Below are 19,077 nucleotides of genomic sequence, written 5' to 3'. Positions count from 1 at the left end.
TAATTTTAATTTAAAATAAAATGTATAATATTGGGTTCATAAATGTTAGTACGATATCCATTTTGAACGTGATACTCTTTTGATGCTGAAAATTTAGAAAACAGTGATTGATTTTATAGTTTATATTGAACGGAAAAAAAATTATAAAATGGTTAGGTAAATTAATTGGACTTTGAGTAAAAAAATAAAAATATAATATTGATTATAAACACCGGTAATGAGCACCCATATTTATTACCTTCAGGTATACTTAATAGATATAAGAATATTTATTTAATTTTATTTAAACCTATACCTATGGTGTGTATGATTTTTCGATACCTAGGTATACTATGGATGTTCTAAAATATTAAATAGTATTATGATGAAAATTATAATAAATCTATATTTGACTGAATTATACTGCGTAGAAATAAACAATTTATTTTTATATTTATGGTTAAATGAAGACCACCTGTTTGCTATTTCTATTGATATTTATTTAATCGATAAATAAAAATAAACATAATCTCATATAACAATGGTTTTTTTTTTTTAATATGGTAGTGTTATAATATTATTGGTTTGAATAAATGATTGAACTTGTGAGGATTAAGTCGATAATCACAATGGTTTTTTGTCCTTCATGATACTTGTGTGAATTAAACGAAGCTTAATACAGTGAGATAAAATAAATATATATTGTATTTAGCACAACAATATAGCGTAGCTAATAAAAAAATAAAAAAAAATACCCACCTAAGTAGAAAAAATAAAAACCCACCAGAAACTATTACTTTACTTTAGGATAAAACTTGTGTATATAATGTATATACAGTGGATGTATATGAATAATAAAAAAAAAGGTCGAAAAGAGTTCATCATCGAGAGCTCCTTTGGAGAGATGAATTGCCGTTGGCTTGCAATGGACCGGATGGGTGGCTGTAGGATGTACGGTGAGTAGGCTGACATTCACTTAAGACAGGGCGATGTTGTGATCATCGGAGAGAAGCATTTGTGTGTTTACGGGAAAGAGAAAGGGGGCGTGCGGGTTACTACAGTATACAGTGTATAGTACGGACAAAGATTTATTCGAAATTTATGCGACACAACAAGCCGCCAGGGAGTCTGATGGCTCTTCGTATCTTTTAAATCGTACGGTCTTGTGAAAATTGCTAGGCCTCTTGCTGTGCACTTATTCTTGAACCTCAATACAATATTTGGTCTGAATGAATAATTTATTTACCTTGTTATTATTATTATTTTTGTTGTTATTATTGTTGTTGCTTTTACTCTTGTGGTATTTTTGTCATTTAGTTGTATTATAGTAATATAATATGAAAATTTGAAATCGTTTAACAATTTGTTTTGACCGATGACAAAATCGTTAAAAATCTTCTAAGAAATCAAAAGTAATATCAAAACTTTCTTCATACAAATCTTTTTATTCCAACACTAGGTACTAAACGCTGTCAAAACATTATACAAACGCGTACACTCCAATTTCCATCGCAAACTCTTGATCTCAGAACTGTTCCTCCCCACTATTCCTAGAGACCTTTAAAAGGTACCAAAATAAGCTTGTTATTAAAACCTACGGATTGTCATGAAGTTTCATTTCTGGATGACTCTTTCTCTCAAGTCACCAGTATTTTTAAAATGTATGGATAATTTATTTTATTTTATTAACCTTATAAAATAATATAATTTTTGTTCATTGGAAAAAAATATTCACTGATTGAATAAATTCTAAATTTAAAATAATAGATATAATATCAAAACTCAAGTTTCTTAAATTTATATTTTAGTTTCTTAAATGTATTTTTAAATTAAAATCGATAATTTATATCAACATAATAGACATTTTATGATAATTATTAGGTATACACAAATCAACTTAAATTTAAAATTAAACGATAGCCAACGTTGTTCATCAGTAGGCAATAATCTATAATCTCGTTTTCTTAGGCCCGTTTTGTAGCCATATCTTATGACGCATATTATGGAATAACGCGTGACTATCTTGTCCGTATAGTTCGTAGGAAATAATTTAAATTAAAATAATACAAATGAAAAAGCAAAAAAAAACAATTTCGTTTTAAATCTAGTTATAAATCAGAAAACAATCAAATCGATTTTCTGTAACAATATAAAAATCATACCACTATAATAAATTGTACAATAAAAATTGAAGAACATTGAAAATAAGAAGAAAAAACTAATATCGATAATCAAAATTAAAAAAAAAATCAAAAAATGTAATTTCAATTATAAGCTTAGCTTTATTATATACTGCCCACATACTTCATAAATAATTATATCTACAACGTTACAAATAGATTAAAAAAAAAAAAAAAAAACAATTTTATTATTATTATATTTTCATTTTCTATTTGGCATTTTAGTTGTTCATTCTGATTTTTCACTATTCTTTAAATATTTGATTCAAACATGGTATTAAAAAAAAAACATTTCAATAAGCAATGAAAAAATTGATTACTTTAAGCAAAAGAAAAACGACGATATTACGATAGAAACATCTAAATCAAAGCGTAAACCTGAAAAAAAGTACATAATATACTCTTTGAACAATTTTGTATGGTTATATACTTATACATAATATGTATATCATCATATCAAACATTCGTTGAAACATAATTTTATGTTATTAGTGATTAGTCAATTAATAAGTACCTAACTTATCTTTTTAGTATTATAATAAATGTATTTTAAAACGTAAACATTTTAATCATAAAATTACAATTGATTTATATAAATAAATGTTAAATTTAGTAGACACTAATCTAATTAAATTGTAAATGATATATTTCCAACGAATGTTATTATTATTCAATCCTGAAAACAGTGGCGTAACAAAAAAATTTGTGCTTCCCCGCAAAAATAAAAAATGTTAAAAATGGGCCCCTAATATATTGTTATACCAAATATAACCCTATAACCAAAGGCACCAAATTACCATGCCCCCCCCCCCGCAACGTGGGGTCTACGGGCCCTTAGTTACGCTACTGCCTGAAAATAAATATGTACCTAAACTTATAATTTATTAAAGGAATATAATGTATGTCTGTATGACGAATTTAAGTTTCAACACAGCGTTAATAATTTTAAATTTATTTTAAATACTAAATGGTAAACTGCCACTTAAAATATAAACTCCAATTAAATACTAAAATATATAGGAGCTTTATTTTAAATAAAATTTAATATTTTATTTGAATATTCAGTTATTTTAATTTAATTTGGATTAATTATATGGTATTCATATTATCATAATTTTTTAGTACACTTTGTAGGATTTGCATGCATGGTTATATTATATTAATTTAATTATAATATACTTTAAACGCTATTTGAATATATTTTAGAATTAAGATTGATATGTTTAATATTTACCAATAAAAAATTTTAAACAAGAGATTAGGCTTAAATCATTGGATGGTGGTGAATATTGACTGATTTTCATGGGCCAATATCATTTAAATAATTTCAAAATATAATCTGTAACTCCAGACTATTATTTTATTATTTTTTATAAAACAAACGAAGGTGTTATATTTAACACATATTACTTGATTAATTCATAATCTGATTTTTTTTTAACTTAATAATCTTTTATTATATTATAATGTATTATTGTTTGAATCATAAACAAAATGCCCTTTATTTTTAAGTGTATAACTGTATAAGTAAACTATTAGCACTGTAATTCAGCAAGAGGTGCATAGACATTTATATTATACTGTAGGATATTTGTTCTAAGTACTTGGTAGGAGTTAGTACCTAGTTAGTCGTTGATTTATACTACGTCTCGCAACACGCTACTTTATGTCATATCATTATATGTATATATCCAATCTTATTATTAACCTAACCTTAAGCTTCTATATGTTTATGTACTTCAACAGTTATTATTATGAAAATTAAGAATTTTATAAATTAAGTAAACTGTACAAAAGTAAATTTTTTGTGTTGTATCGTTTTTAACGTTGGACTTATCATTTATATCAAAACCTAGATTAAAAAAAAAAATAAACCTTAAAACACTATATTGTGATGAGGGAAGCAATAGGAAACAAATAATTTATATCAGTAGGTACATACAAACCAATATTTATTTTATATTTATAGACAGATATGACAAAACAGCTATAACTTTATACTAATAAATTACTCTCACAAAATTAGATTAATTAAAAATTTTTTTAATTTACATAATATCTGATAGTAAAGTCCTAACTAATGTAAATAGTTAAATATGTACTAAATCGAGCATTTTAAATAAAATTAAAAATAATAGTAGGCAGAGAAAAGACAGAGAAATTCATTTAAGTATGAATTGAAAACCTGATTGTAATAATAGACTTTTGAGAATTCGTATAATAAGTCTAAAATTGTATTATTGTATTTAATTTAAAATTAAAATTACCACATTTGTTTTCAATTAATAAAATTAAATACATATTTAATAGCAAAATTTTTTGATTTTGAACCCATGAGATATTTTAAATTATATATAAGAATACGATATTATGTTTATTGTCAGTTTATATAAAATCATGATATGACATGTATTATATTATAACAATATATAGTTCATTTAAATTTAATGTTGTGCCAGTTTAAATAAATAAATTATTTTTAATTCAACTCTCCAATTGCTAAACACTACCATGTACCTTCTTATTTACGTCTGAAATTGTATCAAGTTGACTGAATAAATTTAAGTCTAAATCTTAATATTATCTATATTATTTTAATATATCCCGAGAGCGACTAATCCTCTAAATATTATAATATCATTATGTTTTGAACGCTGTATTTACACGATAAAAATCGCTGATATCCATAAAAATGTATAAATGGTCGGAACAGTAAGATTAGAACCAGTCTCCTAAATACACATACGTAAATAGATGATGTGAGTTGTGGTTTGTGCCGAATTATACCCCTTATTAGTAGATCGTATAGGTATGTAAAAAAATCCGAAACCAGAAAATATTTAAAGATACTCGTATTTTGTCACCAAATACTGCAAAGTATTTTTATAGTAGTTGTTTTTATTATTTTATACCCAAAACTTGGCAATAATATGTTTTATTAATTATGTATATTTCAGTGTCATATTAATTTTGGCTTTAAAATATAGATCTTTTTAATAATCTACTACGATTACTGCTTAATCCTATCACTTCTCTTCATTATCGTACCGTCGGTAATAAACTTATTTATTAAACTAAGTAAACTGTCTTTATTAGTATAAAATTTAATGTATTCCTAATAAATAATGTTCTCGAGAAAAAATTTTCCTATTGTTTATCAATGAAGTACATTTTTAAAATAAGGTGACTTTGTATAATAGACTTTTTTGGGTGTATTAAAATGTAAATACTGCGTTATAACTTTTAATATTTACACATAACATTTTCTTATACATTTCTAGGTATAATCGTTTATGTAAATGCTGTTGATAAAAAACCTAATGAAATGTTATTATAATATGCAAACTATTCAATAAATGTTTGCATTGTTTATATTATATTTATTTGGATACAACGATAAACAGGGCGTTTCGCGAAATCATTGTGTACAATTTGTGCATACAATTACCTCTTTATATACAACACTCGCTTAGATCTGAACGTGTGTTACAAAATACAACCAGGTAAAGAGCTCATGGGCTTAACTAAACGAAGTACAAAGAAGATAATACAATTTGTGTACGGCAGAGACAAGGGTGAGGAAGAATAAGACGGAAAATCAAACGGCTGCGGCGGACGGCCAGAACTGCAAATCCACCTCAACGTGATGTATAAATTATTTTGTTCAGCTGATTTTGTATTATTTCGCCGCTCTGAGGAAAATGATATAATATAATTTAAAGTACCTAACCTATATATTATCAATGAGGAAGAACGTACGTATACTGCACGGGGGTATATAGCGAGTAGTAGGTAGTATAGGAAGTACAAACTACAAAGAGAGTTAGAAAAGGAAAAATTAAGTGAGAAAGGTATGTGCTCGTTTTCCTCTCACGTTCCAATAACACGTAAACAACTTTATGAACACTGTATAATAACAATATGATATTACACATTAATACAACAACACTCAATCGAATATCAGTCTTGTATATTAAAATACTTTTATAAGTACTCAAATACGTATTTTACACTTATTTTAAACTACTTAGACAAAGTATTTTGGATAATTTTTTAAACTGTCTGTATTTAAAATCAAATAATAACTTGTAAATGTGTACTTTTTCATTTTAATTTACATAGTTTCTTTTTACAAATTAAACCCAGTTAAAAAAAATTGAAAAATGAATTTGTGCATATGAGTCAAAAAATATGATAAAGGATAATGAAAATCAGATGGATTGTGAATATCTTTACAGTCAATTATTAATGCCTAAGAAATAAGAATGATTATTTTATACACATTATTAAATGAGACCTAAATATTTTTTGTGTAACTCTTACCCAAACGAAAATTCAAATAACTATACAGGGAAATCAATTAAGAAATTTAAAATGTCATAAAATTATACGGTATAAAATTCCCTACAAAATGAATGTAAAATATTTAATAAAAAAATGCATGTGAAACATTTAAAAATATTTATAAATACTTAATTAAAGTTCCTTTATTTTTACATAAATAACTACTTTTCTATTGATTGTTCAAATACATATTAAATAATTTTCAAAATTAGTATTTTTAGATATATTTGAATATTCTTAGTGAGAATTTTTTTAAATAGTGTAAAAAAACATACACAAGTACATATTATATAAGTATATACAATATACCTATCGCAGCATTATATAAAAAATTGATTTATTTGGATAAATCTGCACACGCTATCGGTAATTGAGTATTGATTCTTATCTAGTTACAAATCAACCCCATAGTTCTGGATTTAAGTGTGAAAACTTTAAGTTTGATATAAGCACCTAAATATTTATACATTATATACAGCACTTGTTACCATGTCTCACAGTCATGTCTAAACATAACGTAATCAACACAATAATCTAAGAGATTTAATAAACTATTATAATTTATATTAGCACGGATTATCTTGACTTGTACTGATGATAGCATAATATTATTATTAAATTGGACCAAACAATCGCAATAGCATTATACATTTAATAATCTTTATTCCATACATGTATTTTATCACAAAATTGTATTATGCAGTTTTAATTTTTAGACGGTACAATCGTACTTGAATACGTTAAACTACATATTATTATTTAATTAACCATTGTTTAAAACTTTTATGTACCTACCTTTATTTTATTAAATTATTTTAAACTCACGCAACAAATGGTTCGATTTTCATAGCTGTAAAATTTATTATAAAAATAATAAAATTAAACTAACGTTAAATATGTTGTTGATGATTACAGAAACTCACTATAAAAATTATAAATTATAAATATTTTAAATATCAGGAATTTCATTTTAACACAACACTATGTACTACAGTATTATTAGAAGTGACTTTTCGGATGATTTTATCCTTGCCACTTTAAAAAGTAAATATATCTTTTAAAAGCAATTTTATGGGTGACTTCGTCCAAAATCGTATTGCAATCAACCGGATTTCCGTTGAAGGAAAATCGCAATGGATACGTTCTTAAATCGATGTTATAGTCAAATTGTCGTTTATTAAGAAACACATTCAACAATACAATTAATAGTTTAATACTTCGCTTCTCATCCCGTTCTATAAATGTATTGCAGATAATTGAAATTATATGTTTTACTTTATTATTTGATTTTCAGTTAGAAATTCATCTTGCACATACTTTGTATGTGACTTTTTAAAATCAAATAATATTTTCATAAATGTATTTATTGATTATTCAACTGTAATTAAATAGGTAAAATGAAAGAAAAATTTTCTTTGATAAATTTACAGTAAAAATTGAAGGTAAAAATAAACTTTAATAATATTTATAATAAACTTGCTTAAATATAACTGGATAGCATAGAAAAATTACTCTTGAAATAACACCTATAGATTTTTTTTTTTTCTAAATTTATTTTTGTATAATAAACTATTGAATTTGGATATAAATAAATTAAAAGGCTTCATAAAAAAATATACTTTCTATGAAGTTTCAATGACAACCATTAATTGCATTTGGAAATATAAATTAATATATATTTCATTATTAATTAAAAAAAATCCAAACTTTATTGAAAGGGTTCATTTAAAAATGCACACTTTGAATAAAAGGGCAAAAAAGTTAAAATAATGTAAATGGTGATTTTAGTGAATGTAATTTTTAAAGTATTTACTAACAACAATAAAATGTATGAATAATTTTATTGTATAAAAATATAATGGATTAAACGTGTGTTAACACGATTTTTTTTCAATTTTATACTATAACAATATTTAATATTTACGTAATAATAATTATTAAACGTATAAACCTACCTAATTTAAATTTAAAATGATTTTAGTTATCTGTAGAGATTTAGTTCCCTATTTTTATTTGAATGTTCTTTTTACTATTTTAGATCTTAATAAATAATTTATTATGATTCATATGAATTATATTTATTTAAAATAAATCAAACTACCAATACCCACAAATTGTTATTTATATTATTATATTTTACATATACTTGTAAGACGGTCATTTCAATTATTATTATAAATTTGAAATATTTACTTATAAAAGGAATTGTATCATAAATATAACATAATATATAATATAGTTTAGATATTTTTCATAGAGCAATATAATGTAAAGCCCCTTTGATTTTATAAATGTTATTGTTAAACATTTTATATTGTTTAATTATCTATGTTGATAGGTAGGGCAATCTCGTGTCATTTTGCAATTGTTTGTTTCGCATAAATCAAAGGGCTTTGAATTCTATTCTTAGGAATTTGTTTTAGAGAATTTGCAATTTTTATTTTTGTTGGAGAAACGGCATGCTGAGCATACTTAAGTTAGGTACTAGCGGTTTTATTATTGATGTAAATAATAGAAGAGAGCATTTCATCTGTAGAGTTGAGGTAGGGTTCAATGAGGGGTAGAGGATTTTTATCCTTATGTATAGTTTTTTATTGATGAGAATTTTTCAAGTTAGATTTTTGTCTAAGAGTTATTCTTCCTGTTCTGTTAGATTTTTGGGTTGTTAATTTGTACTCTAAATTAACGTAATTATTTCTCAAAGTAAATATTTTAACTTCAATTTTGGTGGCTTTTAGGGTAATTTTCCATCTTAAAAACCACAGGGGTAAATCCAGTACTCTATAATTATTTCAAAGCATAACCGAATAAGAAGTATAACGAGTATATAACGACTGTAATTTAATTCATAATTTAACTAAAAAATATATTAAATTTGAATTTAATCTGTAAACAGTAGATAAGTATGCCTATTACAGTATTGTATGTGATTAAATATAATACATTGTAAAAACGTATAATTGAACATATAATATTAAAAATATGCACTTAGTTTAGCACTTTTTTAGCACTCCGTGTTTAATAATTACAACTTACAACAGTGAACTGTGTATTTCCGTGATTTTCCAAGGATGATTTTTATTTATCGATTATAATACAATTTTTTATAAAATTTTAAAAATAGTTTAATTAAAACGTGAAAACTTTAATCATCAGTTAATAATAAAATGAATGTATATTATTCTCAGCACACAACGACGTGACATTTAATGATTCATAAAAAAAAAATTGTATTTTATGGAAAATAATTGTTTTAGATTAACACACGAAATTAATTAAAGATTCCGCTGAAATATAATTTCACTACAGTATATTGCATAAAGCTCAATTTCTTCGTATTTCACCTTTATTGTATCACTTTCAAAGATTTGGATTTAATTTTGAACACCATAGCCGCAACAAAACAAACGACTCAAAGTAAAGTTTTGTAGCTTTCGCTGAGTGCAAATATTTGCTCCAAAGGATTAAATTTAAACTCGTTTACTGAATTACAGGCCATACATAAAATGTATAAGAACAAGCGATATTACCGTTCATCATATCCTTTTGTGTTATAACGTCTTTCATTTGAACTTTTAGGTAGATCTTAAGTAGATTATTTGAATTCACATAACAATGACACTATCTAGAAACGATATAAAATACAAAATCGTTTCCAATACCAATTATTCTACAAATCAATAAAAATTGTTTAAAAACTTCAAATAATTATTGAATGATACTTTGTTAACACTGTGCTTAATTTTTTATTCATCTATGGTAAAAATTAATTTGATATAAAAATTGTTACGTTGTTTTTTATACATTCCTAACTTTACGTTTGTGATTATCGTAAAATTTAAAATAGTAAAAAAAACTATACAAAAACACATCATGGCCGGAAACCTCTTAGTAAATTAAATTTAAAATTTGTTTATGTCGATAGCATTCATGATTGTTTCCCAGATTTTATTAATATAATTTGTTTACATTTAAGGTTGGTATAATTGGAAATAATTGTGTTGTTATTGCTGCCGAAAAATTTTATGAAAATCAAAATACTATTTGTTCACTGGATGGTAAAATCACTGTCGCTTGGTCAGGTAAACCAAATACAACAGAATTAATAATTCAGTAAATACTTAATATTATTTAATATGTACCTATAAATAATTGATTTTTATATAGTATATAATATAACTCAAAATAATATTTACACAAAATGATAAATATTTTAAATTTATTATTTATATGTAAATAGTTTATACGACACATTCATTTCCTACTTACCTATTACTTCGAATAAAATCTATTTAAGAAATTTAATATATGTCTATTTAATACTGCCAATTTCTAAATTAAGTAAATATTCTTTTCAAAATTCTTTTCGTTTTGATTTTATGTAATTCAAATATTTAAAGGAGAGTTGTTGTGCATTTCAAATAATTATTAATATTTTTCTTTTATTTTGTAAATAAAAACTAATTTATTATTAATCAAACAAATAAAATTGTTTCTAGGATATTCAGCCGATTCAATGATGATTGTTGACAAAGCTAAGATGTATACTAACACTGTACACGGGTTGAATTCACCAGCTAATCGTGTCGCAGAATTTTTAATTGGTAATAAAATATTATATAATTATTAATTTATAGACCAACAATTTATAAACATATATTTTTTTGGAATTTATATTCTATAGTATAAGTTATTATACTTTTATGAAATGCATAATAATACTAAAAATAATTAAAAACAATGTTACAACAATTATACAAGCTACAAAGTATAATAAAGTTGACTAACTATACTTATTTAATAAGTTATTAAAAATAAACTATTTTAAGTATCTATTAGGTTTATTGAAAATAACTCATCTACAATAGCAAAAATTGTGATCAAGTTGAAAAATAATTTTTATTTATTTAATAGATCCTGAAATCAGAGTTCTCAATAATCTACCAACTTTGCCATATACTGAATCTTTTATGGTTGCATCTAGTGATAATAATGGACAAAATTTATATGTTACAGACACATATGGTACCATATCACATGTTCTTGTTAGTATTCTCACTATTTATTTATTAAATAGAAAATAATAATATCCCAGACAAGGAAATTTTTGCTGATGAGCAACTTCTTGTATTTTAAAGTCAACAATAATTCTACTTCATTCGCTTATTGCATATTATTACGTTGTATAGAACGTGAACATATTTTAAATAATTTGTAACAGTAATAATAAATAAAATTGTAACTTAGAGTTTTTCTTAAAATAATAATTATTAGTATTATAAGGATTGAATGATTTATTATAATATATTTAGGCTAGTGCTGTAGGAAGAAAAAGTGATCTGATAACAAATGTTTTGGTTGAAAATTATTCAACTGCTAATAAAAGTATTTTAGGAACCATAGAGTTTGCATTGAAGACACTGTGCGTAATCAGTGAACCAGATGCTAAACTTATTGATGTTTCAGTTACAGCGTTTAATAGACCATTTGAAGCAAGTAAACTTTTTTCAAAAATTCCAATACAGAATAGAGACTTTATCATTGAAATATTTAATTGGATTTGTTAATATTTTAGATTGTCGATAGTAGCATAGTCAATCAATTTTTATCAAAAATTGAATTCTCGAGAATAGTTAATGATGCAGTAAAAATTGATGATGTATAATTTCTTTATAATTTTTTTTTCAAAAATATATTTGAGTTGTAAAATGTATAATGTTATGATGATTCATTTTATTTTTTTATTTTAATTTGTTAAATATTGTATTCAAAAAGAAATTTGATTAAATATTTTTTTTTATATAATCTTGTACCAAAAGAATTCTGAAATAAATTACTTTGTTTTAATCTTTACTCTTATTTTTTTTTAGCCTTCTTAAAAGTAAGTTAACTAAGCCTTACTAGCATCGGTCTTATTTTTCAAAATGGAAAATAATCTACCTAGGTAAAAATGTTATAAAAGTTAACAGTTAAGAATATTTTTAAAATAGAGATCGTGAGTTAACTTTAATCGAAATAATACAAGTTAATATATCTTCACTAAATCACCATAGAAAAATAAATGATACAATCAGAAAATGTCAAACAAATTTATATTTAAGATAATAATATGATTTGATGTAAGTACTAAGACAACAGAAAAGAAAAAAAATTGCATTACTTTTCCAGAAAATTGGCAGAAATTAAAAACATTGTTATTTTTTGAATAAAGTATTATATTTAAATAATCAATTTAGATATTAATCAAACTAAAATATACATTTGTATTTTTATAAGCTCATATGATTTATATTAGTTAATAGGAACTATATTTAATATTTATACTTCTCATACATAAACATTATGATAAACTAGTAATTTGTGATAAATCACAAAATACAATATTCTAATTCACCAATTTAAATTTAATAAATTGATAATTTTCTTACAAAACATTAAAATTGATATAAAGGGTTCGGAATAATTTTTTCATTATTGGGATGTGTTAAATATAATGGTAATTTCTATGAAAATTGTACCTCATATAAAACACTTAGGATGCAATCTAGAAAATAAAGCAACCTACTTAACTTATTGAAAACCGTGATAGTGATAGATAATAACATAAATTAATAAACCATGAATATGATTAACCAACGATTCAATATACTGATAATAAAATATTAATTATTAATTTATTGAACATAAATGCTATAGAATTGCATAAATACCGAATTATATATCTTTACACAGTCTTATTTTACAAGAGTCTGAGATTTTATTATTATTAATTTAATTTTTTTATACTTCAATAGAGTTTGCGTTTACGAGGTACGTACCTACTTCAAGAAAAAGTCCAATTACCTTTGTGATACACGGAGATAAAAAATACATATTATCTCAGTTATTTTTAGATTAAATATTAAAAATAATTTTGTAAGCTGAATCATAAATGTTTAATTAATATAACCATTATTTAGTATAGTTTAATTCATTAATTTATTTTGTACCACTATTTTTTTTTTAATATATACTACATAAATATCCTATCATATTATTAATATTTAAATTTATTAGATTTCCGAACATTAACATAAACTATTTACTAATGTATGTAAACTATAAATTAATACGTATTTTACTTTACATTTTATCAATTTATTTTGAAATTATAATTAAATTCAAGATGCACTTTTTTTTACTTCTACGTATGAAATTTAGCAATACTGTAATAGGTATATTTTTACTCTTCGGAGAAACTATATAGCCATTAGTTACTGTACTAAAGTATCCAATAAATATATTATAAACTTTAGGAAAAGGGATAAATTAGGTAAAATGACAATCCTAATATACATTTTTTAAATTATTATAAAAAATATAAAAATAAACTATGTTTATAGACATTCAAAAAATGAGTAGGTACTATAGGAAAAGAGTCAGTGATATGAACAGTACTAAACAAGTATGGAATCTAATTTAAGAGATAATTAACAAAAATGATAAAAATAAAAAACCAATTTTATGAATAAATCACGAAAATGAACTAGTAGATATTATAAATACAGATACACATAAAATATGTGCAAATATATTTAATAATTATTTTGTAGCTGTGGGTGAAAAAATAGAAAATAAAATTCAAAATGATAGAGTAGAGTAGATAATTTAAAAACTTATAAAAATAATATTGAAAATCTAATTGAAAACAAATTAGAATATATACAATTTACACATAAAGAAGCATTGGTAATAATTACTACACTAAGACAAAGTACATCACCAGGATTTGATTCTATCTTTTCTAATTTATTATTACAAATTTTAGATTATATTGTAAAATCACTTTTTATAATATAGTTAATTTAAGTTTTTTAAAAGGTATATTCCCACAAGTATATAAAATAGCAGTTATAAGACCTATATATAAAGAAGGTGATGCGAGAGAATTACATAATTATAGACTAATTTCCTTAATATCTGCCATTGCTAAAGTTATTGAAAAATATGCTAAGATTCAATAGAACTGGTTTACATTAATTTACGAATCTATTATATCTCGTAGATAAAATATAAAAATACTATAAGTGATAAATAATTTGGATTTAGAGACAATATGGGCTCTCATGATGCAATTTCATATTTTTCGAATTTAATCTACACATCATTAGACCATGTTAAAAGACGTGTAGGCGTATTCTTAGATATAGTATTAGTTACATAATAACATTTGTAAAAAAAAAAAAATATATATATTAGTGATGTATATGTAACTCAAATTGTAAGTATTTATCCACACTAAGTTCAGCTAAATACTTAGGTGTGATATTTGATGAGCATTTTAAGTAGAAACCTTATAAAAAACGTTAATAATGCGTAAAAGGAAATGTTTTTATATTTTTAAAGAGTTACGAAAATATCCTTGATATTTCTAGTTTAAAAATAGAGTACTTCACATTAGTACAATCTATATTAATGTATGGTCTAATTGTATGGAAATCAGCTTATAAAAATGTATTAGAATCATTGCAGATAACTCATCGAATGTTTATAAGAGTACTAATGAAAAACTATTATATTAATCAAAATTTTAGTACAAATGATTTATTTATTAAAATAAAAATATTAACATTAAAGCAATTATATAACATATTATAAACTATACTAAAGTGTTTATGAATAAAACTAATTACATATAAACTGAATACACAATAATGCACGAAGAAAGAATAGATATTAAATTTGAACAATAAATTAAATTTTATTATAATTTAGGAACAAAACAATGTATTTTGAGTTTAAATGTCAAATTATAACACACTATATAAGTACGTAAATTTACAAAATTTAAAATTCTATGTAACTTTGCTACTTGAAAATATGTTTACCTAAATGTTAAAAAAACAACGTTTCTTTCAAATGCTTCAAATAGCTTATCCTAATCATTCATCCGGAAGAGAGAAACATATTTTTGAGCATAAAGTAAATAGCAGTGGTAAAATAATGTTCTTTCGTGAATACATGTTTGATTCTTATTCATTTTTTTTTTTTGTGCTCAACTTCCATTTCCTCTGTGTACCCAGAAAGTTATTTCCATTTTATTTTCATATCGAACGGTGTGCCCTCTCTACCATCCCATCAACCCTAAGCTGTTCCGTTAGTCGGTTTTTATGTACAAGTCGACTGAAAGGTTTTCGGGTAATTCCATTGTCGTCGTGTCGTGGCAAAGTTTTTACGCATATATTATGATATTGTTCCACGTGGTAGTACGTCTGGGCTATACGGAAGTAGCACACGAAAGTTTCAGAATGAATATTCGTGTGGGAGGAGTAGCAGTTTATTTTTTATTTTTCTAAAGCAGCTCAAATGTGATCTAAACATATTTTTGTCGCACGCGCGAACAACCTTGTGTATATGCATATACAATATTATGTAAAATACACTTGAAGGAAAATACATCGTTTCGAATAGTGAAACGTTCTTATATTTTTACTATGACAGAAACGTGTGGCCGCATATTTTTTTTAAATATAATACCAATTTATTATTACCTGCGAATTGTACGAGTAATATAATATGCGCGATTTGAATTGTATTCGTTTTAATACAACATATTTTATAGTATGTACTAATGATGATTTGTCGATTTAAAGTAAACAAATTAATATAACAAGGAGATTTTATTTAACTTAATACAGTGTACCAAGTCAATGAAAAATATTTTTATTCTTAATAGTTGTCTATAGTTTTATTTTCAAAATAATTATATTGTAACTGCCAATAGTAATCTCACGATAAAAGATTAAAACTATTGATTTATTAACTATTGAAAAATTGTATATTTAAACTTTCACTTCGTTAAATTAGATAATATAAAAATATAATATTATTTTAGGTATTTTAGATGTTTATTAATTATTTAAAGAGAGACTAACAAATTAATTATATATACTTTTAATTTTGTTTTATAGGACCCTCTTTACGTTATAAATATTAAGGTATAACATACCAAATATTGTAGGTATGAATAAATAATAATGATACAACAGTAATTACATACATTTCAATACCTTCATTCAAATTTAAACTAAAATTAAAAATACGAACTATTTTAATATAAGGAGGTATATTTATGTAATTAATTAAATAATTTAATTACAGTTGTACAGATATACTATAGCTTTTAGTTAAATTTGAATATTGAAGATTTTTAACTGTAGTGAAGAAACTTAAGTGCCTATTATGATTTATGGAAATTGTATTATCCTATATATTATATATTTAAATGAAAGTAAGATTGATATCAAGTTTAAGTTTCCTAGAATATATATTTGACTTTGACAAAGTATACTTATCAAGGTTTTAAAAAAATTCTATAGCTTTACACTCAATATGTATTATTTTATAAACATTATTTAATATTTATACTTTGACGTTCTTTGATTGAGTATTTGACATAATACCACTTCAATCACATCAGCTTAGAATACCGTGGTATATTTTGAAATTAATTTATAATACATTTTAAAATCAATAATAGTTTGTCAAATTTTAAAAATTATTCAGAGTGAATATCGATTATAACCATGTTAAATCTTGATTCAAATAACTTAATATCTAAAACATTACACTTGAGAAAACTACGAAGGGAATCGAAAACAATTACTTTCTAAAAGTATATCAACAACGCTCAATTATCAACAAAAATGACTAATTGAAACTTTTAAATTACTCCTTCTATCAGAAACATTAAATGAATATTCACATAGAAGACACATCATTATGAAACAAACCCCTTAAAATTAGAATCTATGAAGTACAATATAAATTAATTAAAACGCATCTGATTATTATTTAAATTTTAAGACAAGGAATTAATAAGTAATAACTAATTAATAATTAATCGCCATTTCCATACATTAACATGTACATTATATTTGAAAAGTATTTAATAGAGACAACAAAGTTATGTTAAAAAAATATTTTAAATTAAATCGTAAACATTTTTAAAATTTTAAATACAAGATAAAATCTTAAAGTCAGTATATTTTAGATTTTACGAGAATAACAAAATCAATACGGTTAAAATGAAGTACTTGTATTAATTTATTTCTACGATATTTGGTTTTTTTCGCGTAACTCGTGTTGTTAAGTAAAAGCCAGATCGCTATAATAACTTTTGTAATTCAATTTACATTTTTCCATCGTGTTTTTCAACGCAGTAATATGTTTTTTTATTTTTATTATTATCATTATTATTTTTATATACATATCGAACGAGGAAACAAATATACATAGCGGAAAGGCGAATCGAACAAACAACGAAAGAACGGCGATACATGCGGAGTATAACGGAAATATTTATTCGGTGGATTAAATGGTCGATCCAATAATCTGCGTCATCAAAAGTAATTCCAAAGTTCACTTTTCCCTACCCCCCATCCCGTCTACCACTACCGTAGATATTAACTACCGGTAAAAGTTTTGGTAAAGAGAAATGGAAATAAAAAAAAAAAAAAGTTCCGAAAAACAAGTCCCGAACAAACTTCGCGCCAAAAAAACTTTTCCTTAACCATTCGACGGCAGCGGCGTCGGCGGCAGCGTCTGCTAGAAGATTGTCAGTGGCAACAAACATAACTGCATTATATTATTACATTGTTATACGAGCGTAGGGGCCAAGTTTTAAACAGTATTTTGCTCTTCATTCACCCGCGTCCGGCCATTGCGGGGTAACTCCGCCGACCCCGTCGACCCGTTGACTCCGGGTTACTATGGCTATGCGCGGTCCGTCCGCTACCATTTCTGTGTTTCCGTAAAACTTTTCCCATAATAGAGGATTTCCAACGACGGCGCACTCGACAAACTCTTAATAGACTGAGTGCCGACCGAACGAGTGACCACGTCGCGTAATTATTTCGTTTTATTTAACAGTTGCAGTCTCATTTCAAGATTTACGTCGACTGTTATTTATTAATTTAACAACTAATATTGTTAGAACGAACAAATCGACGAAAATTTACAGTTCTGTTCAAAGCATTCTCGACCGATATATATCTTTTTTTCACGTGTACAAATCGTTTATGAAAATAATATACCGAATAATAAAAATATTTAAGATAAATAAGAGCACAGAAACATATATATGAGTGTGTATAATGTATATAATACACTAATACATAATACATACATACTGTAATAAGTCCATATATCCTATATTCCTTTTACTTTATACTTACAGTTATTATTAAAATGTATGGTTTTTCACTGTTCAAATAACATTCCGATTATGAATTTATTAATTATATACCCAAACATATCTTTGAGCTAAAAATATATCATTATTTATTATCATCGTAAACCTCTTTTCACTATATCAAACATTCTTACATGCTTTTTCATCTACTTGCTTATTTTATTTTTAATGTGGTTAGATTGTGGATCATAATCTACATAATATATTAATAGCAATAAATTATACCAAGGATTAGACTTTTAAAATGCATGCATGATATAATTCTTAATAACGCTTGAAACAAACTCAATTGTTATCTTAATATAGCTTACAAATAACTTATTAATTATGACTAGGTACCTT

The 19,077-nt window shown here is 24.5% G+C and overlaps 2 protein-coding genes across 3 annotated transcripts in view; one reads left to right on the top strand and one right to left on the bottom strand.

The window, feature by feature from the left end:
• Nucleotides 1-19,077, bottom strand: part of LOC114126281 (uncharacterized) — a 230,168-nt gene that overhangs the window by 204,193 nt on the left and 6,898 nt on the right.
• On the top strand, nucleotides 10,269-12,351 carry LOC114122585 (proteasome subunit alpha type-7-like). Of its 2 annotated transcripts, none has more exons than XM_027985271.2 (6): nucleotides 10,269-10,394; nucleotides 10,480-10,585; nucleotides 11,003-11,107; nucleotides 11,418-11,548; nucleotides 11,816-11,995; nucleotides 12,079-12,351. In XM_027985271.2, the coding sequence occupies exons 1-6, from the start codon at nucleotides 10,377-10,379 to the stop codon at nucleotides 12,166-12,168; spliced, it is 630 nt and encodes a 209-aa protein (XP_027841072.2). In that variant the 5' UTR covers nucleotides 10,269-10,376; the 3' UTR covers nucleotides 12,169-12,351. The 2 variants fall into 2 exon arrangements, with proteins under 2 accessions (XP_027841072.2, XP_050054513.1); XM_050198556.1 differs by having other exon boundaries at nucleotides 10,270-10,394; nucleotides 11,816-11,999; nucleotides 12,079-12,159.

Source organism: Aphis gossypii, chromosome 1, assembly GCF_020184175.1.
Source record: "Aphis gossypii isolate Hap1 chromosome 1, ASM2018417v2, whole genome shotgun sequence".
NCBI classification, from domain to species: domain Eukaryota; kingdom Metazoa; phylum Arthropoda; class Insecta; order Hemiptera; family Aphididae; genus Aphis; species Aphis gossypii.
Note: the sequence above shows the minus strand (reverse complement) of the source record. Positions and strands in the feature narration are given on the sequence as shown.

Excerpts from the sequence above, each read along its gene's own strand:
- LOC114122585 (XM_027985271.2), top strand. Across the intron at positions 10,586-11,002 it reads AATCACTGTCGCTTGGTCAG|GATATTCAGCCGATTCAATG; the intron begins GTAAACCAAATA and ends AATTGTTTCTAG. Across the intron at positions 11,549-11,815 it reads GTACCATATCACATGTTCTT|GCTAGTGCTGTAGGAAGAAA; the intron begins GTTAGTATTCTC and ends TAATATATTTAG.